At 36.2% G+C, this 27245-nt stretch overlaps 2 protein-coding genes across 2 annotated transcripts; one reads left to right on the top strand and one right to left on the bottom strand.

Annotated features, from left to right (window-relative positions):
- The first annotated feature begins 2906 nt into the window (after positions 1-2906).
- On the top strand, positions 2907-4767 carry LOC136416791 (piggyBac transposable element-derived protein 4-like). Its single transcript, XM_066402148.1, is given in 3 exon segments — positions 2907-2973; positions 3034-4474; positions 4712-4767. Coding segments are annotated over 2 exon segments (1497 nt in total). The 5' UTR covers positions 2907-2973.
- A 20463-nt stretch (positions 4768-25230) lies between these two features.
- On the bottom strand, positions 25231-26694 carry LOC136416781 (uncharacterized). The gene has a single exon (XM_066402143.1). The coding sequence runs from the start codon at positions 26437-26439 to the stop codon at positions 25231-25233; it is 1209 nt and encodes a 402-aa protein (XP_066258240.1). The 5' UTR covers positions 26440-26694.
- Between the last annotated feature and the right edge of the window lie 551 nt (positions 26695-27245).

Raw genomic sequence — 27245 nt, 5'->3', positions numbered from 1 at the left:
TACAGACAATAAAATAACTTGGTTCTACAAATAAAAACTAACACTAAACGCTACGAAAAACCAACTCTTACTAACACACTATCAAATTAAAGAAAACTCTCCTACGGTTATAACAGACAGTCACAAAACGGTACCAAAACAAGATGTAAAATATCTAATAATAATACTAGACCAAAAACTAAAATTTACAAAACGTTTTACGTTCTAAACGTAAGATCGGAAATCATTAAAAGAATAAAACACTTCAGAGCAGTTACATACCGAGACAAAAGAGTCAGTACCAAAAGCGTCACTAACATATACAAATCAATTTGCAGACCATTACTAAACTATGGACACATGCTGAGGGCAAATGCTTCTGTCAAGACAAAAAAACATACAAATAACAGAACAAAGTGCATTAAGACTAATAACAAAGATCAGACTCCCTCAAAACCCCCTACACAACTCATCCAACAAACTCCTGTACGAACAAACATAAATGACTAAAATTACGGAAAGACTACTAGTTATAAATTAATTGGAAAAACAACCCTATCAACTGGACCATACTTAACCCCTTTTACCTAAAAAGACAGACAAAACAATCCCGATAACTTTCCCCTCCCATAATCCTGTTGGAGTATTGTTTAAACTGAAAATTGTTCAACTTCCTTCTATCGCTTTTCAACATTTTTCCTGGAGTTAAGCAGATTCAAGGACAACATTGTAAAATACAACTTATTGTAAGATAGGCAGAAAGACCAATTGGTCAACAACCAGTTGCTAATGAAATAAAGATTATATGTATGTATACAGGGTGAAGCAGCAAGAGCGCCTCGGGGGATTACGTCCTTATTAATAATTTGATCGAAAATTGTTTTTAGAGGTGTATTTAGGACCTTACAAGGTACATTTTAAAAATATTTTCATTTATACAGGTTGTATAAAAAAAAGATACACTTCAAACATATGTTTTTTTTAACTGAACACCCTATATTTTATTACATATTTGGAATTATAAGAAGAAAATAGTACAAGTTTGTATAACACATACTGGGTCTAAAACAAGCGCTTCACGAGAAATTTTAGAAAATATAAAAATGCAAGAGTAAAGAATTTTTTTTTCTAGGTGAAATGAGTTACTTGACTATAATTTTTTTACTATTACTTCTTAAGTACAAACTAATCTTCAAACTAGAATGAATTATTTACTAAATTGATATACAGGGTAAACAAAAAGAGTGGTCAGATTTTACTCCCTTATTATTTAGTATAACTTTTTTATTTCAAATGGAATGTATACATTTTTATGTATTAATTAGAATCATTAATTAATGCCCTTTCAATTGATACTATTGTGTTCTATACCTATCTTTTACCGTTTTCACATAATATGAAATTTTATTTAATTTTCAATAATAATATTAAAGAACACAAATTATTTTCAGGTTATGCCTTGGATTGGTTGCTATAGTTACAGGAAGATCTGAACATCATATTATAATAATAGTTAGCTTATTTTACACAAGTATCAATTTTTGATCGAATTTCTGAAGTTTATAGTTAAAAATGACAGACTACATTTTGCAAGAGAAAATCAATTTATTACTTATAATTGGTGAGTGTTAAAAAAACTGTTTACTAGCTTCGAGAGTTTATGCGCAAAAGTATCCAGAGCGAAGGCATCCAAATAAAAGGACATGTAAAAGGTTGCTGCGAACTTTTAGAGAGACGGGTAGCGTGAAAAAACCAAAAGTTGCAAAAGTCAAACATGTTCATTCCGTGGAAAATGAATTCAATGTGATAGGATCTATGATCGACGACCCTTACGTAAGTCAGTATACTCTTGAAAAACAGTTGGGTATAAGTAGGACAGTCGGAAGGATTGCAAAAAGTTTTAAATTTCATTCTTATCATATACAGTTACATCAAAAATTATATGAAACTAATTATCAAGCACGAATTGACTTTTGTTATTTAGTTTTGGAAAAGTGTGCACAAACTGACAGTTTTTTGGATTGCCTTCTATTTTCAGATGAGTCGACTTTTCATAATAATGATTTGGTAAATAGGCATAATTTTCCATTATTATGCTGATGAAAAATCATTAGTTTTCCTCACGCTCGCTCGACAGTATAGGTGGTCCCTTAATGTGTGGGGTGGAATTTTAAACACTTCCGTTATAGGACCTTACTTTTTTGAAAGTAATTTAACTGAACAAGTGTTCAAAGACTTTATTGAAAATAGGCTTGTAGAATTATTTTAAGAAATACCATTAACAATTAGAATGATGAATGAATTAGAAAAATGTGGTTTTAGTTAGATGGAGCACCCGCACATTTTCATAGAGATGTGAGAGAAATTCTCAACACTATGTTTCCCCAAAGATGGATTGGGCGAAGTGGTCCTTAGTTGTGGCCTGCAAGATCGCCCGATCTTACCAGTATGGATTTTTTTATGTGGGGCTATATTAAAGATGCAGTATACAAATTACCACCAACAACAAAGGAGAGAATGAAAATTTTAATTCAAAATGCATTAAAAAAAAATAACACCAGATATGTTATCAAAAGTGAAATTTTCTTCTCAAAAAAGTATTCAATTCTGTATTGAAAATGATGGCCATCATTTCGAACATTTACTGTAAATTTAAAATTTTTTTGGGAATTTGTTAAACTGTAATAAATACTTTTAAAATTCTTCCTCCATAATTAGCTTTCTTTAACCTTTCGGGGGTCGCGCGCGGACTCTCACTCCGCAAGATTAATATATTTAAAATAATTCCGTGATGCGTCACCTGCTGATGTGGCGCTGCACAGTAGTCTCATAAAATGCGTTAATAGTGGCGCATGCGCTTTTGTACGTCATTTAGTGCGTTTCGTGTCGGTACTTTCTTCATTGCGGACGGTAATTCTCCATACGACCTTCCTTGCCTTAGTTTTGTGTTTAATAAAAGTATACAACTAAGTTAAAATTGTGTTACTAAACAAGGTAAGTTGGTTTTTTTCTTCAAAAATGACATCTAAATGTTACGGACTATTAATTTTTTAGATGTGTTCTTGGGAAGACGAACAGAACCATTTGAAAAAACTTATGGAAGAGTGTTTGTGGGAAGATATACCACAAGATACTTTTGACGATGACGATAAAGATTTGGAAGAGGATGATCTGGTTGAAACACAACGTATTGATAGCAGCACCGAACAAGAATATTCCGATTCTGAAAGTGGTGAAGAAATTTCAATACAGGGGCCTACTTTCACTGGTAAAGACAAAACAACAATTTGGTCAAAACATCCAATAGCAAGATATGGAAGGACTCGAAAAGAAAATCTTATAAAAGATCTTCCAGGTGTCAAAACTTGTCTAAAACACGTAAAAAAAGAATCAGAAATTTTTAGTCACTTTTTTTCGGATAAAATTCTCAACGATATTGTAATTCACACAAATCAGCATATACTAGGGAATCGAGATAATTACCAAAGAGAAAAAGATGCAAAAATTACTGATTTATTTAAAGTTAAAGCACTTATCGGACTTCTGTATTTATATGGAGTTCTAAAATCTAATCGGCTAAATCTCGACGAAATGTGGGACAAAAATGGGACAGGAGTAGAGCTGTTTTGACTGACAATGCCTCAACAAAGATTTCGTTTCCTCATGCAGCATCTAAGATTTGATGATGGGACCACACGATCCGACAGACGGCAGTATGATAAACTGGCTCCAATAAGGGAAGTTTTTACTGATTTTGTCTTAAAATGTAAAGCTGCATATGTGCCTTTTGAGAACGTGACCATTGATGAGAAGCTCGAAGCTTTCCGGGGAAAATGCAGCTTTCGGCAATACATACCTAGCAAGCCCGCTAGATATGGACTTAAGGTGTTCGCCTTAGTTGATTCAAAAACATTTTTCACCGTGAATTTAGAGGTTTACCTTGGTCGACAACCAGAAGGTCCCTTTCCATTTAGTAATTCGGCAAAAGATGTGGTTATGAGGCTTTGCGACCCGATAAAAGGTACTGGCAGAAATATCACAGTGGATAACTGGTTTACCAGCATGGAACTTCTTCAAACTTTGAAAAAGGATTTTAACTTGACTCTTATTGGTACAATAAGAAAGAACAAGAGAGAGCTGCCGCAAGAGTTTACCCGTCCTACAAATCGTCCTAATTTATCAAGCATGTTTGCTTTTCATAACCATGCTACACTTGTATCTTTTATTCCAAAAAGAAATAAAAATGTCCTGTTGGTATCGAGCACACATCACGATGACAAAATTGACGAAAACACAGGAAAACCCGAAATAATATTGGATTATAACGCCACCAAAGGTGGAGTGGACTGCGTTGATAAACTATGTGCGGCTTATAATGTTTCGAGAAACACTTGGAGATGGCTCATGGTGCTATTTTATTCTCTTCTCAATGTAGCAGGAATTAATTCATACGTCGTATATTCCATCAATAACTCGACATGGAACGTTAGAAGACGTCAGTTTCTACGACAATTATCATTCCAACTAATAGAAGGCCACCTTCGACGCCGTGTAACGCAAAATGTTTCAAATATTTTGAAACGACGAATAAGAAGCATTTTGGAGATCGATGCCAATCCGGAACCCGCTGCTGCGGCGGCGAATGTGCGTGGTCGTTGCGTCTATTGTGACCGGAAAAAAAATCGGCCTACGCGATTTTCATGTATTAAATGCAGAAAATTTTTATGTTTAGAGCACTCACTAAATATTTGTAATGAGTGTTCTGCTGTAGAAGAAGAAAGTGAATAAGACATTCGTTTTCTAGAATTAATTTCATTTCATTTTTTGCTATATAGTAGAATAATTTGTTTAGTTTTTATGTTTAACAATAATAGAATAATACATTTTATTCCCTGTTTAAAAATTAATAAATAATTGGTTAAGAAAACACAAAAGTGTTTTCGTCGAACAGCAAACTGTTTAGGACTGAAATCTATATTCTATCTTATCTATAATCTATAGCGGAATAGTAGTCCGCGTGCGACCTTTTATGTCTCGATTTAAGCGCGACCTCCGAAAGGTTAATAACCATAGCAACCAATCCAAGGCATAACCTGACAATAATTTATGTTCTTTAATGTTATTATTGAAAATTAAATAAAATTTCATATTATCGGAAAACGGTAAAAGATAGGTATAGAACACAATAGTATCAATTGAAAGGGCATTGATTAGTGATTCTAATTAATACATAAAAATGTATACATTCCATTTGAAATAAAAAAGTTATACTAAATAATAAGGGAGTAAAATCTGACCACTCTTTTTGTTTACCCTGTATATCAATTTAGTAAATAATTCATTCTAGTTTGAAGATTAGTTTGTACTTAAGAAGTAATAGTAAAAAAATTATAGTCAAGTAACTCATTTCACCTAGAAAAAAAAATTCTTTACTCTTGCATTTTTATATTTTCTAAAATTTCTCGTGAAGCGCTTGTTTTAGACCCAGTATATGTTATACAAACTTGTACTATTTTCTTCTTATAACTCCAAATATGTAATAAAATATAGGGTGTTCAATTAAAAAAAAACATATGTTTGAAGTGTATCTTTTTTTTATACAACCCTAACCTGAACTAACCTGTATAAATGAAAATATTTTTAAAATGTACCTTATAAGGTCCTACATACACTTCTAAAAACAATTTTCGATCAAATTATTAATAAGGACGTAATCCCCCGAGGCACTCTTGGTGTTTCGCTTTGTATACAGGGGGGCGCATTTCACCTCCCGTCTTCCTTAGCTCGATTATCATTGAAAGTAGGATTTTAGTATTGTGTATACTTTATCTGTGTCTTAGGCGTATTTCAGGAAAATATTACTAAATATACAGGGTATCCTAAAAAAGTGTGACGATACCGAACTATTTTTTTTAATGGAACACCCTATATTTTTGCACATTTAAATGCTTTCTATGATTATCTATATATACCTAAAATTTTGTTGAAATTGGTTAGATAATATCGGAGAAAAAAATTAAAAACTGAAAAAAATTGCATTTGCACCTCTGGTTTGAAAAATTCATAAAAAATATAAATAATGTCTATTTAAAGAAACTACTCAATGTTCTTATTAAGCATGATTTAATAGTTTTGTGAAAAAAGTTTCGATGAGCGATGTTGTACAGGGTGTCCAAAATTTAGCGTCAAATTTTTCAAACTTTAAAGTATTTTATTTTTCTTATTTTAAATTGAGCCCCCCGTATATTTAATCTAGTTCAATACAGAATTCAAAAACAAACATTTTTGTAATTCGCCGAAAATCATTCCAGTAGTAATTAAACTGAATATAAAACTAAGGTAGCTATGACAAAAGAATTATTCATAGAATTTATTTTATAATTACAATTATCTTACAACTACTACAAATTTAAAGTATGTGTTCGAAATGTCTTCCGTTCTCTTGAAGACACAAATTAAAATGATCATGAAAAGAACTTGTAACCTTGCGCAATACACAAAAAAGTTGAAGGTGACTTTAAACAAATTTCAAATTATTTTTGTTTTTATCACATCGTCAAACATTGTTATCGCCATATTATTAATTACTTCAGGTTAGTTCTATTATTTTAATTTAAAATTAAATTATAATAATTCGTGGCATGCAGACGCGCTTAATTGAGCTCATGCAATTTTTTGAATTTTTAGGTGAGAAAGTGCGTTTTTTTGGGAATATTCTTTGTGTTAATGCTTTCTGAGTATTTATAGCGGTCTTGCAGTGCTGAAGGTCTTGAAGGTACTCCTAGGAATCCCTTTTTCAGGAGTTTTTTGACTACAGCCCAATTCAATCCGAATTTTTGGAAGTCGGAATGGGCTTAATAGTCAGTTTAGTGGGAAGAATCTGTGCTTTAGACGTACAACGGCAAGTACTAAATAGTATTAGTAGTCTATTAGCTGAGAACTATCGCTAATTAGCGCAATTAGTATAATTAAAGTGGATATTTACTACAGTGTAAGTTGGACAAGATAGGTTCACATGCTAACATTGATAAGCGGAACGAATCAAAAAATTATTTTAATCGTATTCATGTGGTGTAAATCAGGCTTGTGGTGTGTGCTCCCTATTAATTAGGATAATAGAGACGTTGCGAAATTTTCGTTTAGGATTCTTTGGGTTTTGTATGATAATTATGTGACCATTTCCCGTTAAGGTAATAACATATGCCATAAACAAAAACAATAACTCGCTCTAGAATCGGTACACTCAGCATCTTTTAATTATATAAACCAGGTATTTATCATAGGAGGATTATTGTTGTTACTATATTCATTAAGATGTAATCCTAGTAGTTAGAAATCAATCTTTGTACGTATCATCTTTAAATAAAATAAAATAATTTAAAAAAAATTAAGTTTATAAAAACTTAATAAAATTTGATTAAGAATTGTACTTAGACGTTTACTTTGCAAGTAATAGAGTAAGATAGAGTAATAGAGTTAAGGATATATTAAGTTAAGAAATCTAGCAAGTCTGGAATATTTATGGGGCTTATTTTGCGTATTAAGCATACGGTAAGGGATACTTCGTACCCTTAATGGCTAGAGATGACTGAAAAGGGGAAAAAAATGGAGCAGGAAGAGATACAGGATAGATCCGAGATGGGTCGGAGGCAGTGTCATGGTACAGCAAGGAAAGTGATATTGAGGAAGAAATCGATTCGGATGATTCAACATCGACCAAGTGTGCGGTTGTTGATTTTTGTTGGGACGACGAAAAGGGAACTTCAGTCACCAAAAAAAGGAAGAGAGCTGAATCGTTACAATCATTAAATACGGCATTCACAAGTAAGTACGAGGACGAAGTGGTTTTGGCGGCCTGAAAGGAACCCATAGCGAAATTAAAGGAGACCATCAAATCTATGGACAAAATTATTAAGGAGGTGGCATTGCACGTTGCACGTTATGTATTGCAACACCAAGAAGGAAATTAAGAACGTTGTGGCGGCTTTAAAAACAAAGTCAAACATCGTAAACAGTAAGGAGATAAGGTCTCTAATTGAAAATATGGATGTGGGGAGGTTAGGAAGGGACGACATTACCCAAACAGAACCTATCAAGAAAAACGTGGAAACTGCTGATATCCAAACCTCAATCACTACAAAGGAGGACAGGGAAAAAATGGTAAGAATAAAGGAAATTCTCGACAGGGACGCGGATATAAAGGATCTACACGAGTTGGTTAATATAGGATGGCTGACGCAGTGTTATTCCAGGACGACTATGGAAAAAGGAAGTATCCTGGAACAGGAAGGAAAGGACATGGTCGTCGTCTACGATGCGGACGTAGAAACCAATAGGTTTTTGCAGGAGCTGACCGAGTCAAGTATCCAGTTGGCTCGATTGATTGAGAAAGAGGGAATGTTGCGAAAGAAGTTATACGTGTTTAAGCAACACGATATACTTACCTGCGAAAATAACGCTTTCGAGGGCCGGGATGTGGACAAGTACATTTATCTCTGCATTATGGATCCTGAAACAAAAGGTAAAGATAAAACCAAGGACATACTGGAGATGTTGCAAACAATTAAGGAACAAGCCTATATTAAGGAATAATTCTTTTGTCATAGCTACCTTAGTTTTTTATTCAGTTTCAATAATATTGGAATGGTTTTCGGCGAATTAGAAAAATGTTTGTTTTGAATTCTGTATCGAACTAGATTAAACATATGGGGGTATCAATTTAAAATAAGAAAAATAAAACACTTTAAAGTTTGAAAAATTTGACGCTAAATTTTGGACATCCTGTACAACATCGCTCATCGAAACTTTTTTAACACGTTAATTATCAAATGTACCATATTTGGACAAAGGCAATTTTACTCGTGCGCCTTATATTGGACACAAGTTATATAACGTTCTGGACTGCGTGTACCTGCCGCGGCCACATTTAGCGTTGGTTTCAACGCATATATGTATGTGATGTTTGTGAACTTCTGTCTCGGGAATTCAATAAAATAGTCCTTCGACTGATACCGCTGTTGGATAGAGTTCGTTTAGAGGAATATTTTGAGTGGTTGAACAGCCAAATCGGACCAGAAATTTCGGAACGCGAAGCATGCAAACTTCTAATAATTACCCGATATACAGGGGGTGGACAAAATAATATGAACACCTGACATATATACAATATTTATGAACTAATAACGTGTTGGACCCCTATTTGCTTTTATAACAGCTGCAATTCTTCGCGGAATGGATTCATAGACTGTCTGAATAGTTTCCAACGGAATATTATCCCATTCTTCTACCAAAACATTCGCCAATTGCTTCAGTGAGGTCGGAGGTGGAAATCTGTTCCTCACGCGCTGCTCTAAAATTCCCCATAATGGTTCAATTATGTTGAGGTCAGGCGATTGTGCTGGCCAGGGAAGATGTTTGATTATATTTTGATGCTCCTCAAACCAAGACTGAACCTTTTTGGCTGTGTGTATAGGCGCATTATCATCTTGGAATATGGCAGTGTTTGGCAACAATATGCTGGTCATGGTAAGGACTTCATCACTGAGGATGTCGAGATAATCATTTGCAGTAATCCGACCAGTCAAGTAAATGATAGGACCAGCTGAATACCACGATATAGCCGCCCAAATCATAACTGAACCTCCTCCATGCTTTACAGTAGGCAGCAGACAGTCCAGATCATAAGCTTCTTTTGGACTTCTCCATACATAAACACGGCCGCTTGTAGGAAACAAAGTAAACGATGATTCATCGGACCATACCACATTCTTCCAATCATCAAGTGTCCAATTTTTATGATCGTGACACCACTTGTTTTGTAACTTTGCATTGGCTTTCGTTATAAGGGGTTTCGCAATTGCAACCCTTCCATGAATGTTAGCCTTGTAGAGTTCTCGCCGTACTGTTTTTGTCGAAACAGCATTACTCAAGTGAGTGTTGAGTTCTGCTGTTACTTTTGTTGCGGTAGTTTTATGTTGTCGGGTCACAATTCTTTTTAATGTTCGTCGGCCTCTGTCCGTTAACTTTGTGTTTCGTCCACTATTCCTCTTTGCTGATGATGTTTTGCCATATTTTGTGTATTCTGTCATTACCGTGGATACTGTCCCTCGTGAAACGTTAAATAATTCAGCTGTTTTTGTTACACTCGCTCCTGCTAATCGAGCCCCAATGATTTGTCCTCTTTCGAAATCTGAGAGATCACACATTTCATCGATCCCTTGTTGTAACTATTGCATAAGAAAGCACGTAATATACCGAAACATAATCAATAAAAGGTACCACGTAAATTGTACAATATATATGCATTGCATCATTTGCGTGGAAGCAGTGTTGCCAACGTGAAACAAGTTGTAGTTTATTGCATAGTGTTCATATTATTTTGTCCACCCCCTGTATTTGACATATGTGGATTTCGATCTCTGGAACTCAACAGAATAGTCCTTCGACTGACCCCACTGTTGGATAGAGCTCGTCTAGAGAAAACCGGAAATACGCCAGAGACTAATGGGATTCGGAATTACAACATCATTCGCGGAGTACGTCAAAGATACGCGATTTAACTTAAAATACATCCAATCAGTGTCGGACATACTGGGAAGATTTGAAACATTCAGAAATGAAAAGATCAAATTCAAGAACTCAGAAATGCTAAGTGGAGAAACACTTGTAATCAAGACCAAACCTAATGAGTCAAACGACATCGAAAATTGGGGTGATCGGAACGTCCAGCCAATATCAGCTGCGACCAGCGCCACTGGACAAATCGGAGCCTAACGCCGAAGATCGACTCCGAGATAATGCTCTCGTTGTGTTGTTCAGTCGATTTCGTCGATAAATTTGTGGGTGGCGCTACTCCTGGCTTACGTTCGTTTCCCTTTATTGCATTTGGCTTTTGAGGTGGCTTTGGAGCTCTCAATTTTCCCACTTTTGCGGGATCGAATTTCTCCGGCTTTCCTCTATAACCGGGTGCGATTTTCCTGACCTCTTAAGCTGTGTAAATTTTCTTCTGCTGGTCGGCCATTGTTGCTTAATCTATTTTTCAGGAACCAGTAAGCAAAACTGGGGACCTGAACTAACCTGAACTAACCTTTTCAACAAATATTCCCATTTATTTTCCCCTTTACTGAAGCATAAGATAGCTTCTTCTAAGTTGATTTAATGAAATCTATTAGTTAATTTATTAATTCTAGGTTGCATTATGCGCTAGGACTGTACCCTCGCTGCTACTCGCCGTGGCCTCGGTCATTTTGGTCCGCTCCAAAATCTATGTTTGTATTGCGGTTTTAAATTTCCTTTGCGTCTATCTCGGCTGTTTTATTAATCGCCGTATGACATTATTTAGTGTTTTGTCTTGACGCATAGATATGGCTCTGAATCTTTCAGTGCCTATTCCTTCGGGTAAGTTTCGTCTCGGTTTCCTATTTTCATACCACCCGTCTGACATGTTCCACGGAATTTGCCCTCTGTCTTTCAGGCAGCTCCAGTTTGCCACTTTCTGCATTCGAGTTTCACCAGGTCCGTCCTCCTTGAATAGTTGGAAGCCGAAACAGTAGGTGGCACCCATTTGTGCAGTGGTGCTGGTCGCACCTGATATTGGCTGGACGTAACATGAGTTCCAAACATAAATTAATTCTTTTTAAAAAGTTCCAACGAATTTTAGGATATATCTCCGCCTTCTGTCTAATTAACTCGCAGTTGTCAATGATTCTCTGTCTAAGTTCTTTAACGTTATTTACGGGTGCTTTATATACGAGTTTTAAGGTACCCCTAAAAGAAGAACTCCATAGGATTTAAATCAGGAGATCTTGGAGCCCATGGTACAAACCCTCCACGTCCTATCCATCTTTAAAAAAAAATTTAATTCAAAAATTCTCTCACTGCTAAACTGTAATGTGGAGGCGCGCCGTCTTGAAGCAACCACATTGTTTGCCTGATTCGGATAGGTACATTTTCTAATAGAATGGGCAATTTATATCTTAAAAAATGCAAGTAAAGTTCACCAGTAAGTCTTTGCGGAAAAAAATAGGGTCCAATTAAATGGTCTTCTACAATTCCAGCTCACACGTTAACGGAAATTTTCTTTTGAAAACCTCGTTCTATCTTGACATAAGAATTATTATCAGATCAATAATGTTCATTATGAAGATTAATTAAGCCATCGTGACCAAATCTTGCTTCATCCATAAAAAGAATAGACCTTATAAAATTACCATTTTCATTATAAAGATTTCTAATCGAGTTGCAAAAATGTACACGAGTCACAAGATCTTCCAGAGAAAGGGCTTGGACCTTTTGGTAATGATAGGGAAAAAGGGCCTCTTCCTTCAAAATCTCATGTGCTGAACTTCTTGGAATATTTTCTTGAGTTACAATTAATCTTACACTTGTGTTGGGACTATATTCAATGGCATTCAATACTCGTAGTTCTGCTGCAGGATTTCGGGTTTTTCGCGGACGTTCTGCCTCATGACGTCTTATTTTAAAAGATCCAAATTCTCCTAGTTTTTGATAGATGTTAGTAAACATTCGTGAATTAGGGATTTTCCTATTTGGATATGCCTCTTCGTACAAACGTCTTGCAGCACATGCTTGACCGCCAGCTAAACCATAATAAAAATGCATATCACGTACTTCGACATTAGAATAATAATTATTATTCATTTTATCTTACTGTTAGTCTCGATTTTACAAGAAATTGTCTAACAACTTTCGACTTGTGTCCAAGTGTTTGTTTTTATTGACATTTCTTATGATGCACTTGTTTTCATAGCAAGCTTTGCTAAAATTTCTGTTTTTTTTCACGATACATGACTCTTTGCATATGCTATTTAAAATCGATATTACTCGAAAACGAGGCCTTATTTCGAAGTCGACAAAAAGTACCTTTTTAATCTAGAAAACCATCCTTTTTCAGTTCATGTAATCAAAATGTAGGAAAAGTTACAATCAAAAAAGTTAGGGCTTAAAATAGCTTAAGCTGGTCCTGTTTAACACACATCTAAACAAGATTTTTAAATTTCGTTTAAGTTTTTTAATTTACTATAAAAATCTGAGTTAACAGTCAAAATTTCATAACTTTACTTCAAACTGTTTAGAATATATCGATAAAAAAACATTTTCAGGCTTCACCTTTTAAAAGGGTCTAGTTCTTTTAGGGTCCATTTGCCGACCTATGCTTATATGAGGTTTCCTACATATTATTGGTCATACAATCATCTCTTGAAATATTTACCTCTAATTTCCGGACACCCTGTATATCAGTCTGGTGTAGGACTGCATTATGTTCATATGGCTTGTGGATCCAAGTTTTTTTCTATATTATATGGGGTTAACAAAAAAATGGTTTTATTCATATTGATATTATAGTAGAACATGAACACAAAATGTTTTATACTAAAAACGAAGTAAAAACATGTACTGTACGCGCAGTATAACCTTTAACTTATAGTTGGATCACTTTTTTTTGCAAGAATACAAATTAAAAAAACAATCTAACCACATAAACGGCATTTCTTCACATACTTTGCAAACGTAGGTTACCTTTTTTGCATTTTTAGCGCATAATCGCTACCATGTACTAATAGTTTTTGATAGCAATTCCTACATCTGCTTCTTTTCATTACATGATCTACAATATTTTGTGTCAATTCATGAGCATCCCCTGTTGAGATTGGAACTGTAGGGAGTGTTGCTTCATTGGTTGCAAGAAACTACATACAGAAATTCTCTTTAAAAGCAGTAATTGACAAGGTTTTGTTATTAATTTTAGTGAATAGTAATAATGCATTGACAATTGAGGTCCTAGTTATAAGTTAGAATGCTACCTTCCGGTACCATTTAACACTCTTTCTCAATGAATTTGAGTATGCTGTCATTTGGTCTGACACATCCACAAATGCCTTAGAATTATTGTAATCTATAATCGCTGAAGGCTTATTTCTTGGGCCCTCTCTGTGTGGCACCCTTTTCATTTCATCCATATGCTTTGTCGACAAAAACAGAACGTCGCATTTGTCGTGCCATTTCATAACAATAACATTTTGTTTTTGTTTGACACATATCTCTCCTTTTTTGAGTTTTGTATCAAGCACGGATTTTGGAAGGCCTTTTTTATTTTTGCACAAAATGCTTACCAGGTGGGTTGATCTGTTTTGAAGGGTTTCTGTAAGAGGTACTGACGTATACCAATTGTCGATAAAAAGAGTTCTTCCGCTGTCAAGTAAGAGATTTATCATTTCCATAACTACTCTTTCGACTACAGGACATCCATCAACTTTTTCTTTATCACAATAAATTTTAGTGGTATATGTATAGCCACCATTTAAGCAAATTTTAAAAAGTTTGATCCCAAACTTATGACGTTTTCCTTTTATGTACTGACAGAAAGATAATTTGCCTCTAAACGGGATCATAGTTTTGTCTATGCAGAGAAGTTTCTCTGGAATCATATATTGATGAAAATTTGTATTTAGTACATCAACAAGACTTTGAATTTTGTGAAGTCGATCATCGGGAGGGCACTCTTTATTATTTGCTAAATGAAATATGCGTAAAAGTAATTCGAATCGATTTCGGGCCATGTTTTTTGAAATTGCATTACTGTAAAGTGTAAAGTGTAATTTGACACCAGTAGTCTTTCAATGATAGTTTCGCATCAAGCCCCACCCAAATGATAATTGATATGAACATCCGAATTTCATTTTTATTGATGTTTATCCAAGCGTTCATGCGTGAGTCTTTACTAAGCGATTCGTTAACTATTCCCATAATAATTTGTTGCTCAGCATATAGGTTAGTTTCACTTACGATCATATCCAAGACATTATAGGATATGAATAACTCAAAAAATTGCCATGAACCGGTCCTCAATCGGTTTTTTCGTTCGACTGAAGGGTAATTGGCAGATCACCATTGATATCATCACCCGAAAAACTGCTTTCATCGTTGATCTGAGCTCTAACTTTAGTTGCAGTTGCACCACAACTACTTATACTAGGTTTTTCGTCGTCAGTAATTTCATTTGAAAAATTACATTTTATTTACATAAGTAATAATTTTTATAATAATGTATTATAATTACATACCTATTTTATGAGACTTTCTCTGTTTCTTATTAGCGGCTCATCATCAGACTCGCTTGTAGGTGATGCATTTCCAATGGAGAATTTGAAAAATCTGCCCAGTCATGACTCATATTTCTAAGAAAATACAATTCTTCCGCTGCTCATAGTGCCTCTTGTTCTAAATCGGAAGAAAGAAGTTCTTTCCTGCTAGACATTATTATAGTAGACACTCAATACTGTGAACACCGGATAACGTAAACCTCCGAATAACGCGAATTAGATTTTTATCACATTAGCCACTTTATAACATGAACAAATGATCCCGTTACCGGTGAACTATTTTCGGGGATTCCCTGGCAGTCGCGATCGATACGAGGTTCCCCGACTATCGTGCCCGGTATTTCCTCAGTCGTGCTTTGTAGTTTACTGAAAATCGCCTATTGTTTCATAATTTGTTACAAATATTGAAATTAGGCGCCACGTGTATCATATTTGGACACGGATTTAAAAAAGAAACACAAAGGATTCGAATTTTGTCCAATCTTGTCTCTATAAAACATCAAATTGACACATTTTTGGAGGAAAAATGTCGTGGCCCACAGGACCCAACTTTTTTTAATAGCGTATCAAGTTTGACAGTTAACGTGTTAATAAAACTAGTAAACTATGCTTAATAAGCACCTTGAGTAGTTTCTTTACTCCTAGAACACTAATTACTCGTAAATTTTAGGACTCTCTGTTTTATTTTTCAGAATTCCTAAGGTTCTCTTTCATTCTGAGCCGCCTGCCTTTCAGTATCTTCCTAATTATTGCGAAGCTGAACGTTGACGGAATAGTATCTTGTTAGGTAATTGTTTCATGCGCCTACTGTTTTGAGTGTGGTAAAATTTATGAGTGATTAGTATTTGGGTAAAATATTTACAAAAAGACAAAAATTTGTATAATTGGTAAAGCTTATTTTTCTTGTCTTTTTTTGCACCAAATAGTTTTTTTTTTAATAGAAAATGGCATTCAGAAATAGACTTTTGAGTGACAAAGAACTTAAAAATGAAATTGAAAGAATTATGAATGATGATTTCCAAAATTCATATTTAGAGTCTAGTGATGAAATTGATAATGAGTGGGAAAAAGATTATTTGGAGGTTGAAAGTGATTCAAGTGACAGTAACATTAGTGACATTGGTAAAGAAATAAACAATGATAGATGTTGGGTTTGGGAAGCTAATTTATTTACACCCAAGATATAATACAGGTAACGACTAATAACTAAAGAACACTTCACCGCACTGTAACGTTCTCACGATACTATATCTAACTCTTAATTCGACTCTGTCTCTGAATGAATCTGTGCTATTTCCCAACGACCTTTTATATTCCTTGATCGTGTTGTCTAGAAGGGTCTGACCCTTCTCGACGTCGCCGGACAATGCGGGAAGATCCACATGCTATCTAAACGGTGGTAGAGAGAGAGCGCTAGAGTGGTGCGAGTACAGTGAGCGAGAGAGCGCGAGGCTCGCACACAGTAACGGACCCAACAATAGGGATAATGGAAACAGGACTAATTTAGTTATTGCTAATCAACCCTTGGACAATCCAATATACGCAGAGAGTAGTACATCATCTGAAGACAATATTCCGTTATCTATTATAGCGGCTTCGTTAAAACAAAAAATAGGTACAAAAAAATCAATAAGGAAAGGAAAAAATGGTCACAAATGGTCCACAAAATTGCTGCAACTGTCAAAAAGAACAGCGATAAGAAATATAATCCATTTTATTTCAGGAAGTAAATTTGGTCATGAAATGGGTACAAGAATGGTTGTTTATTTCCTGCACTTGTTTTCGAATGATATTTTGAATGGAATTTTTTTTATTTTTTTTTTTATTAAGATTATAGTGCCTCAACTACTTAGGTTATTGGCACTCAACATACATTTGACAACATACGGTTTACAAGACGTTTCTAGTACATGTACACTTCGAGTAGACATAAAATTACATTTAGATGGAGTTAAAAAGATCGATTGACTTTAGAAATTCTAAGGTTGCTCTCTGATCTACGGTGGAGTGCCAGTTCTTGTGCAGTTCATCCTTAATTCGGAAAGAGGCCCTATTGGCACTATAGACTGGACACTTTGTGACGATATGGTCGACTGTCAGCAAGACATTGCACCTATCACATTTTGGTGGGGGTGTCCTTTCCATTAGGTGACCATGAGTCAGTCTTGTATGTCCAATCCTCAGTCTTCTCATGGCCACAGTGCCTTTTCTATCTAGTTGGAGTTGTTTAAAAGGGAGCAGCGATGGTTCGATTCGTGACAGTTTTGTGTTGGATAGGCTCCAGAGGTTTTGCCACTTACCCTCAATAGCCACTGTGAAATGTTTGCTTGCGTCCTTCGGTAGGTAAAAATGTTGCTCTATGGTCCGAGAGCGGGCCGCATTTCCCGCACTCGAGTCCGCTAATTCGTTACCTGCTATTCCGATGTGTGATGGGATCCATACCAAGTGAATTTTGCAGTGGCTGGAGGATAAGGTATGGATGTCTTCTTGGATATTTTGAATTAGAGAATTCGGGCTGTAAGGGTCCTTGATTGCTTGTAATGCACCTAGTGAGTCCGAACAGATAGCAAATGTTTTGTTGTCACCGTTCATCCCTTTCACTGCTCTATATATTGCGAACAATTCACCCGCATAGATGCCACACACATCCGGAAGACCAGAGCTCGCCACCAAGTCGCGCGCGCTCGTGACTGCCCAACCCACGCCCTCCTTAGATTTAGAGGCATCCGTGTAGAGTATACTGTCCGGTGCAAATGAGTCAATGATTTGTTGAAAAGAACGGATGAGAAGGATAGCTGGCGAGTCTCGTTTGCTGTATTGATGAAGGGCCAAGTGAAAGTCCGGCGGTATCCTACTCCATGGAGGTGTGGATGTCACATAGTGGTTGAAGCTCGGATAGAAGTCGATATCCTTCAGCAATCCTGCCAGGGCGTGAGAAATGGGAGAAGGAGACCTCGATGTAGTTTCCAGACCCTGCAGGCCGCTGAACAATTGAGCAACAGGGCTTCCTTGGTCCGCCATCTTTCGAGTGAAGTAGTTCAGTAAAAGTTGTTCTCTTCTCAATTTAAGAGGCATCTCGTGTGCCTCGAAAGCCAGTGAGTCGGTTGGACTGGATTTGAAAGCACCTAAGGCCAGTCTCGTTGCAGTATTTTGTATTGTATTTAAGGACTTCAAGTTTGTTTCGCTAGCGGATGCGTACACTATACTGCCGTAGTCCAATTTGGAACGGATAAGGGCTCTGTAAATCCGAAGCAGCATCATTTCGTTTGAGCCCCAGTGTTGGTTTGCTAGAACTTTGATTATGTTCATCCGGTTGAGGCAATTCGCTTTAGTCTTTAATATGTGCTTTTTCCACGTCAATTTGTTGTCAAAGGTGAGACCTAGGAAGAGATGCTCATTCACATGTTGCAAAGGGGTTGATTTCAAGGTAAGTTGAGGCAGGCGTGCATTTCTTTTACGGCTAAACAACATGACTTTTGATTTTTGTTCCGAAAAGTTGAAACCAGAGCTGGATGCCCATCCCTGTAAGTTGTTGATGGTATTTTGTATTACTTTGCACGTAGTGGAAGTGTTTTTTCCAGAGAAATAGATGGCCAAGTCATCGGCATACAAACAGTGTTGAACAGGCTTCTCAATGAATCCTTGTATATCGTTGATGGCCATGTTAAAGAGTGTTGGGCTAAGTACTGAGCCCTGAGGTACTCCGTTCTTCGAAGGAAAAGCATCCGATTTTGCTCCGTTAACCACTACTCTGGACATTCGTTCGGTTAAGAAATTGTTGATGAAGACTGCTATATTTCCTTGCAAATTGTATTCTTTCAGTTTGTTGTGTATGAGTGGTTGCCAGACTGTGTCGAAAGCCGCCTCCAAGTCAAAGAAAACCACCACCGTTTCCTGTTGGGATATTATCGCGTTGGATATCTCCGATTGAATTAGTGTTAGGTTGTCCAAGGTACTGCGATGTTGTCTGAAACCGTTTTGATAAGGGTTCAAGAGCTTGTTACTTTCCAGATACCATAGTAGTCTGGAAGTGAATGGAATTGTTGTTCATACAAACGAAGCAATTGCCAAATAGGTGAAAAAGTATACTTCTAATACGCCTATCATATCTATGCTATCTAAAATGGAATTAATGTCATTGTTTGATATTCTGGTAATGAGTGCCGTAAAGAAGGACAACCATTTGAATGCCAAACAAATGTTTGATAGCATAATATCTGGCTCTTTTTATAAAGGATGCATGAGTGGTGAGAAGTTTAATTTTCTGATAATTGTCTACGATTTGACAGCAAGAAGACAACGAGATGTATGGCACAATTGCTCATATTCATAAAGTCTGGAATACTTTCATCGAAATATATTTTTTTTTTTTTTTTTTTTATATTATTGTATAGCAATCTAGTAAATTAACACTAATAAGCTATTTGTTTTTAACTTAACTTGCTACGGTTTGAAATTACATATAAAGTACTTATCCTATGAAAGTCACTTTGATTCGGACATTTATGTTTGACACTTTTTTTAATGTGCACTAGTTTTTTTTTTTTTTATTAATTTCACTATACCAACTCAAATGGTTTCACTCTTTTCAATCTTCTGGTTAAGCCATCATTATCCAGGAGCTGGAGAGTCTCGACGTTGATGTGCTGATGGAGACGTTGTTCATGTCTTTGGGCGTTCTTTCGGATAGCATTATCGACAGTTTCCACTACCAAGTCCTTATGTAGATTGTCATTTCGAATGTACCACGGAGCATTAACAATACCTCGTAGTACTTTATTTTGGAATCGTTGTATCATGTTTCGATTACTTTGGCTGGTACAACCCCAGAGTTGAATACCATAAGTCCACACTGGTTTCAGGACTTGTTGGTAAATCAAAAGTTTGTTATATATTGACAAAGCTGAGTATCTACCCAATAACCAGTACATTTTTCTGTACTTCAGCTTCAGTTCTTCACATTTTTCCTTCACATGTGGCTTCCACCTGAGTTTAACATCAAGGGTCATACCAAGATATTTGGCTGTATTCCCGTACGGAACTACTTGTTGATTAACATATACTGGCTTGTGCTCGATTCGTTTGTTAGTAAAATCGATATGCACTGATTTGTTTTCATTCATCTTAATACGCCATTTTACTGCCCAGCGTTGTATTTCGGCAATAGCAGTTTGTAACTTTTCTGTTGAATCAGTGTTGTTGTCTCCAGTAGCTAGAATTGCAGTATCATCTGCAAATGTAGCAACAACATTTTCTTTGAAGGTAGGCAAGTCACTAGTGTAAGGTAGATAAAGGACGGGTCCCAATACACTTCCTTGTGGCACACCTGCTTGGATTTGCCTTAGATCGGAGAAGGCGTCTTCTTGTTTGATTCTAAAGTAACGTTCAGATAAATACGATTCCAAGATTCCTGAATATTGGGTAGGAAGGAGTATTTTGAGTTTATGGTTCAGGCCCTCATGCCAAACTTTATCGAAAGCCTGTGCAACATCCAAAAATATTGCTGAACACACTTTCTTTTCTTCTAGCGATTTTTCAATGACTGCAGTGATTCTATGGACCTGATCTATCGTAGAGTGTTGGTCACGAAAACCAAATTGATGATCCGGAATAATATGTTTTTCTTCGATGATTGGTAGTAATCTTTTCAATAGAAGTTTCTCAAACAGTTTAGACATAATCGGTAGTAGTGATATTGGCCGGTATGATGTTGTTTCGTGGGGTGGCTTTCCTGGTTTAGGAATCATTATAACTTCGGCCACTTTCCACAGTTGCGGTATATATTTTAGTCTAAGTGAAGCATTTATTAGGTTGGTAATTTTAATTAATGCTTTTCTCGGAAGCTCTCTTAGAATTTGACCAGTAATAAGGTCAAAGCCAGGGGCTTTTTTCGGATCGATATTATGTTTTATTTCATTTTTAATTTCGGTCAGAGTAACAATTGGGATATCCATTTCTTCATGAGAGATGACATTGGGCAATGCTGTGTCATCGTCTGCTGAATTTGGCTGAAATGTCTGTTCTAAGTGGTCTGCAAATCGTACTGCTTTTTGCTCATTGTTTCTGGCCCAGCTTCCGTCTTCATTTTTAATCGGAGGTGTTTGCATTATAGGTCTATTTAAATTTTTGGTAGTTTTCCACAGCGAATATTCAGTACTGGAATCATTAGTAAGTTCACGCAATACTTCGTTGATGGTGTCATTTTGTAGCTGCTTAATTTCATTTCTCAGTTGGGATGTAAGATTATTTAACCTAGTTTTGTCTTGTCGAGCTCTGGAACGGTGCCATTTCTTCCTCGCACTTCTTCTTTCTGATATCAGTTCCAGAATTTCTTTAGGGTAGTTATATCCTTTCAGTTTACTTTTGATTTCTGGGGTATTTTGCCACGCCGATTGTTGAATGTCTTTGACCAATTTCTCCACCTCGAGGTCTAGTTGTGCTTCAGTTTGTAGTGGGACTGTCAAATTGATTCTTTTCTTTAATGTTGTTCTAAAACTATCCCAACCAGTTTTTTGATTAACTAGATAGGGATTGTTTAGCTTTAGGATAATGTGTTCACTTAGAGTTAACACAACTGGTGTATGATCCGAGTTTAACTCTAAATTGTCTTCAATTTCCATATAGTTGCTTGATATATTTTTAATGATGTAGAAATCTAGCAGGTCTGGAACCTTATCTGGATCTGTTGGCCAATACGTGGGTCTGCCTGTTGAAATAGTTTCACATCCATATGCTTGAACAGCTTTTAATAGTTCTCTACCTTTGGTTGTAGTCAGTCGCGATCCCCAATGTGTATGCTTTGCGTTGTAGTCACCGCCTATTATAAACCGATTTCCAATTGTTTTGAAAAAGTTTTCATATCTTTCGAATTTGATCTTGTGTTTTGGAGGGCTATATAAACTGACGACAGTGATGTTGCAATTCTTGGTAGATATTCTCACAGCGGTGGCCTGAATATCCTCTGCCACAAATTTATTTTCCTCATTATGATGAATATTTTTTTTGATTATTATCGCACTTCCTCCCTTTGCTGCGTTTTCTGGGTGATTTGTGCAATACACTTTATAACCTTTGAATTTAATAAAGGATTGTTTTGTAAAATGTGTTTCAGATATAAGACACACATCTATCTTATTTATATCAAGGATTGCTTGGAGCTCCTGTTGATGGTTGAGCAATCCATTTGTATTCCATGTCATGATTTTGAGTGTACTACACATTTTGGTTCCTTTCAAATTTAGAGGAGGCTTTTTTATTTCTTCCTTCGAGTTTTTTAATTTTCTGATCCATACTCAAGAATGATTCCTCCATTTGGGTAATTTTATTGAGTATAAGCTGTAATGTATGACTAACATTGTCTTCCTGGGATTTTGCTTTAGTTTGACTGTTTGTCCCCATCGCAGCCATGGAGGCATACGTTGGTTTTCCTTGGTTGGTAGTGTTGGTATCTATCTTTTGTACATACTGTGTGTTTTTTTTCTGATTGTCGATTTTTGGTTTAGCTGTATAGCCATTTTTGTTTTTGAGTTTTTGTAGCTCTTTCGCAACTACACAACCTCGATAGTTCGCAGGATGCTCCTCTCCACAATTCACGCATTTTGGTTTCTGATTTGGAGGTTGTTGACAACTAACTGTGATATGTTTGCCAGCACATTTAACACATCTTGGTTCTTTTGCACAAAATTTCTGCGTGTGTCCATATGCTTGGCACTTCTTGCATTGGGAAATTAAATTTGACCCTTTTACCGGAACAATTTCTACTCTACTGCCCAATATTTGAGTTATCTTGTATATTTTCTCAATGTCTTCTTCATTAGCAAATGTTAACATGAACATATTTAATAATGTTTTTTCTTTCCACGACATTTTATTATTTACTGCTATAATTTTAAAACCCTTGTTTAACAGGAAAGTCTTGATGCTTTCGGGGTTGTAGGAACTATGCAGATTTTTTGCTATAACCCTTATTGGCCTGGTTGGCTTATTTTCGTATGTGTGAAAGGTGGTTCCCACATTACCAAGCAGTCTTACTACTTCTCTATAGCACTCCGAGTTGATGCAATTAACTTTTGCAGTTGTCTTGCCAGTGAGTTTAATTTGGAAATCTTCTTCCCGGATTTTAGTTATCAATAGTTCATATAATTCTTCATATGATTTTACTTCATGTATTACAATAGGTGGTGGGAATTTCTCCTTTTCAATTGCTTTTATTTGAGTTTTTGGAGGAGTTTCCTTGTCAGGGGTCGTATTCCTCTTTCGCTTCTTGTACTTTGCCCTGATCCATTCTGTTTCTCGGGCAAGCTCTTCTTCATCGGTGCAATAGTCTTCTCGCGGTAACGGAGAAGTTGCTCTTGATGGCCCTGGTATAGCTACTCTTGTCTCTGTTTTAGCAGGTGCTGCCATTTGTCTCTGTAGCACGTTCTTTTTGAGTTCATCAATTTGTCTTTGCAAATCTGCAACTACTATTTCAAGCTGGTTATTTTTATTATTAGCTTCTTGAAGCAGACATCCAACGGAGTTCCATCCTTCAACAGCATATTGCCATTGTGCGTATAGCTGTTGTTCTCTTTGGCTTCGCTGATAATTTTCTTGAAACAGTGCTTCATTTTGTTGTTTGAGTAAATACTCATTTGGTGTGTATGTAAGTATATTTCCCGAATTCATATCGAGTTATATTATATTCATACATTTCTTTAATTAACAGTTTTACTGTCTGTGATATTTTCACAATAGTCTAATGTTCCCCGATGCGGGGCCACCGTGTATCACTTTCGACATCTTATTGCGTAAACTCACGTTTTTCGTCAAGCCTTATCAGTGTAGATAACTGCTGGACACGTCCGTTCACTTCGGTTGGTTAAATTTTACTCCTCATCGAAATATGCCGAAAATTTTATACTCCTTCGTCATATTTGGCGATTGATGAACAACTCTTGAGTTTTCGATGTAAATATCCATTTAGGATGTATATTCAAAATAAACTTTCCAAATATAAAATTAAAAGAGTTCACAAGGAGCCTTGATACAAACAAGACGTGCCTGGTGCAAGTGTAAAATACATAACTTTTTATTAGTAAAACTTTCAAACCAAAAAAAAATCCCAAGAATTTAACAGCCCGTCGACGCTTCGCAGATAAAATTTCCGAAGAAAAATGTATACTGAGAGCTCGCAGGAATCTGAGTCGAATCGGGCATCCCAGGAAGACAAATTCAAAAAACTGCAATCCAAGAAGAGAAGAAGGAAACCTAAATCTACCCTCTCCACACCCACAACACTCACGCCAGACCCCAAGAGGCCCGTATTCGACAACGTAGCAACAACCTTTTCAAATAATCAAGATGAAGGATTAACAACATTAACAACAAGTAACACACCACCAAGACATCTAACATTCTCCCATAATTTTATGGTTCTCGCACCGCCTGCAACCACCAGAGTTCAACTTGCCTTAGAATGGGAAAAAATCAACAACAAAAACATCATTGTTAAACAGGAGACAAACTTCCTTGTCAAAACCAATGACGAGAGAAAAGCAACCGAAGGATTCCAAGCACTGCTACAACAGAAAGTAATAACGTCTTTTAAATTGCTCAACACTATCACTGTTACAACAAAGCAAACAAGCACCATTCGTCACATTACACCTTCCTACTCAGTAGCAGCAACGGGGGTAGATCTTGACATCACAAATGACATCTTTGCAAAGTACTTCGAGAAAATGAAGTTGAAAATCAGATTTTGCAAAAGAACTATATGCAAACAAAGGGGCGCCCTAACGCTAATGATGAGGCTGAACACGGGCGACCTCGTTACCTACGAAAAACTAATAAACGACCATGTGGTACACTTTCTGGAACGCCTGTTCAGAATCGTAGAAAGCAAGCCACCAGTGCCTGTCCCTGCACCCTACAGCAAATGCAATTCCTTCGATCACCGGAAGGAAGACTGTAAACAACCAATTAAATGTAACAAGTGAGTTATATCTCGATAAATCAAGATAGAGTTAAAAAAAATTTTATTACTACATAAAATACACTACTTTTACAAAGATAAATACAAATTATAAAAGCTTTAAACGTACTAACAACGGAAATTCAACTGACTGATTCTAAAAGGTTCTACAGTTATTTATGATAAGTTTATTATCGACTCAGCACAAAGTGTCTTTACACTGCTCGTTGCTGTGAGGTAACTCCTTCCCCCTGAGTTCCAACTTCCAGGCTCGTCATGGGAGTTGGATGGCTTCCATCGGGATGTCCTTTGTTTTTGGTTTTTATTCCGGATCCTCGGTAAAAGCATCTTCTTCCATATTATGGTACAGCAGCCGCCTATTATTAGGATGTATATTAATAGAGTCCACATACTTGGGGCTGTGGAGATGTCTCCCAGTGGTATAAGGGGTTGCTCTTGCATTTGGACGACCTCTTGTTTAAGTTTGTGAAGCTCGTCCAACTTGAGTTCTGGCAAGTGTAGGCTTAAGTTTAATATTGGCAGCATGGTGTACTCTGTCGATAGATCCGGAAACAAGATAGGCTGAGGATTGGTTCTTATAACCCTTGGTTCATTGCTGACTGATCGGTCATTAACTGTTATCTGGCATCCTAATGGGAAATTGTACAGAAAGGTCCCCATCAAATTTTTTGTGTCACTTCCTCCTTCTGGGCAAGACGTGTGCACGATTTCTTTTTTGGGGCATATTAATATCCATTGATTTGTCCCGTCTAGTTGCTCGAACATTACTTCTGCAATCTGCACTTCTGTTTGTCTGCACGTTGGGGTAATTCTATCGTAGCTTAACAACTTGACCTCGCATGGGGCATCTTCATTGACTATTTCTAGGTTCTTCTTGCGACATAGGTAAAATTCGGTAACGACTGTTTGACATTCTTCTCCATAATAGGCAAAGTGCAAATGGTTTTTTATAAGAAATTTGTTTCGCGGAATGACGGCCTTAAACAGACTCCCTGTATGTATCGGAATTGAATATAAGTGATAGTACTTAAAGGATTCGTTATATACAGTAGGGATATGCAATATATAAACAATCCTATTGTTGGAGATAGAACATCCTAGGTCAATGATCTTTTCGAATATTGGAATATTTTCAACTGTTACAGGTGGAGGTAATTGATCTAGTCCTAGCTTTCCTTGAAGATTCTTTAATTCGGTATAAAGGTCCTCAGTCCTAATAATACTGGGGTGCATGGCTTTAATTTTTGCAAATACCAAGGAGCTTTCTATATCTTGAAGTGTGGAGTCAATTACCTCGTACATGTTTACAATCTCGTTTATGATTTCCTTCAGGAATATACAGCTTCTACCATTTCCCATTTCCATGATATACGGTAGTACTTGGTTTAATTTTGCTTCAATCAATTTATCATTCCTATATAGTTGTTGTATTGTGTTGATTAAATTTTTCTATTGCGGATATGGATAATAATTTTTGGATTAAAATTGCCTTTTGTAAACTTAACTGGTTCTTTTGAAGGTCCCCAATAAGTTTATCATACCTGTCACCATCTGATGCATCGAGGTTTCCAGTAATGCCTTTAAATATAGAACCTATGCCATTTATTAGCCCGCATTTCATTCTATGAGGATGAGGTATAATTTGGTTCAACTTTATCTCGACTCGTCCTTGACCGAGATTGAATATTTCCAAAAAGTTTTTTAGTTCCTCTAGGTATAGTTTGTAATCTTTGGCGTTGTTTACTGTCATCGTTATGTTTGTCGTTCTTGTGTGTAGTATATTCATTTGGTTGATAATCGGGTTTAAGTTGTAGTAATGTAGTAAGGTATATGAACGGTGTACAATCTTTGCGTTTCCTACCTTTAAAGGTATAATACCCGGGTTATTGGTTAATTCGCGCATTTCAATGGGTTCCTGAGTTCCAAATATGCCATTAAGTATGCTGAAACAATAATATTAGGTGTTATCAATAACGTAATTATAAGTATGTAAAAAAAATAAGCAGAGCTACAATTATTCTTAAAGTGAAATAATCCTTATTAATTGCTCTATGGGTCGTTATTAAAACTGTATCTTTTCCGGAACGGTCTCTTCAAGTTATCCATATGGATTTTTCCGTGATCGGTGGTCGTTACTGTTTTACGAGTTGGATCTACGGATTTAATTTTTG

Source organism: Euwallacea similis, chromosome 25, assembly GCF_039881205.1.
Source record: "Euwallacea similis isolate ESF13 chromosome 25, ESF131.1, whole genome shotgun sequence".
Classification (NCBI taxonomy): domain Eukaryota; kingdom Metazoa; phylum Arthropoda; class Insecta; order Coleoptera; family Curculionidae; genus Euwallacea; species Euwallacea similis.
This window is presented reverse-complemented; position numbering and strand designations above follow the sequence as displayed.

Excerpts from the sequence above, each read along its gene's own strand:
- LOC136416781 (XM_066402143.1), bottom strand. The coding sequence starts at position 26,439 with ATGGAAATGGGAAATGGTAGAAGCTGTATATTCCTGAAGGAAATCATA.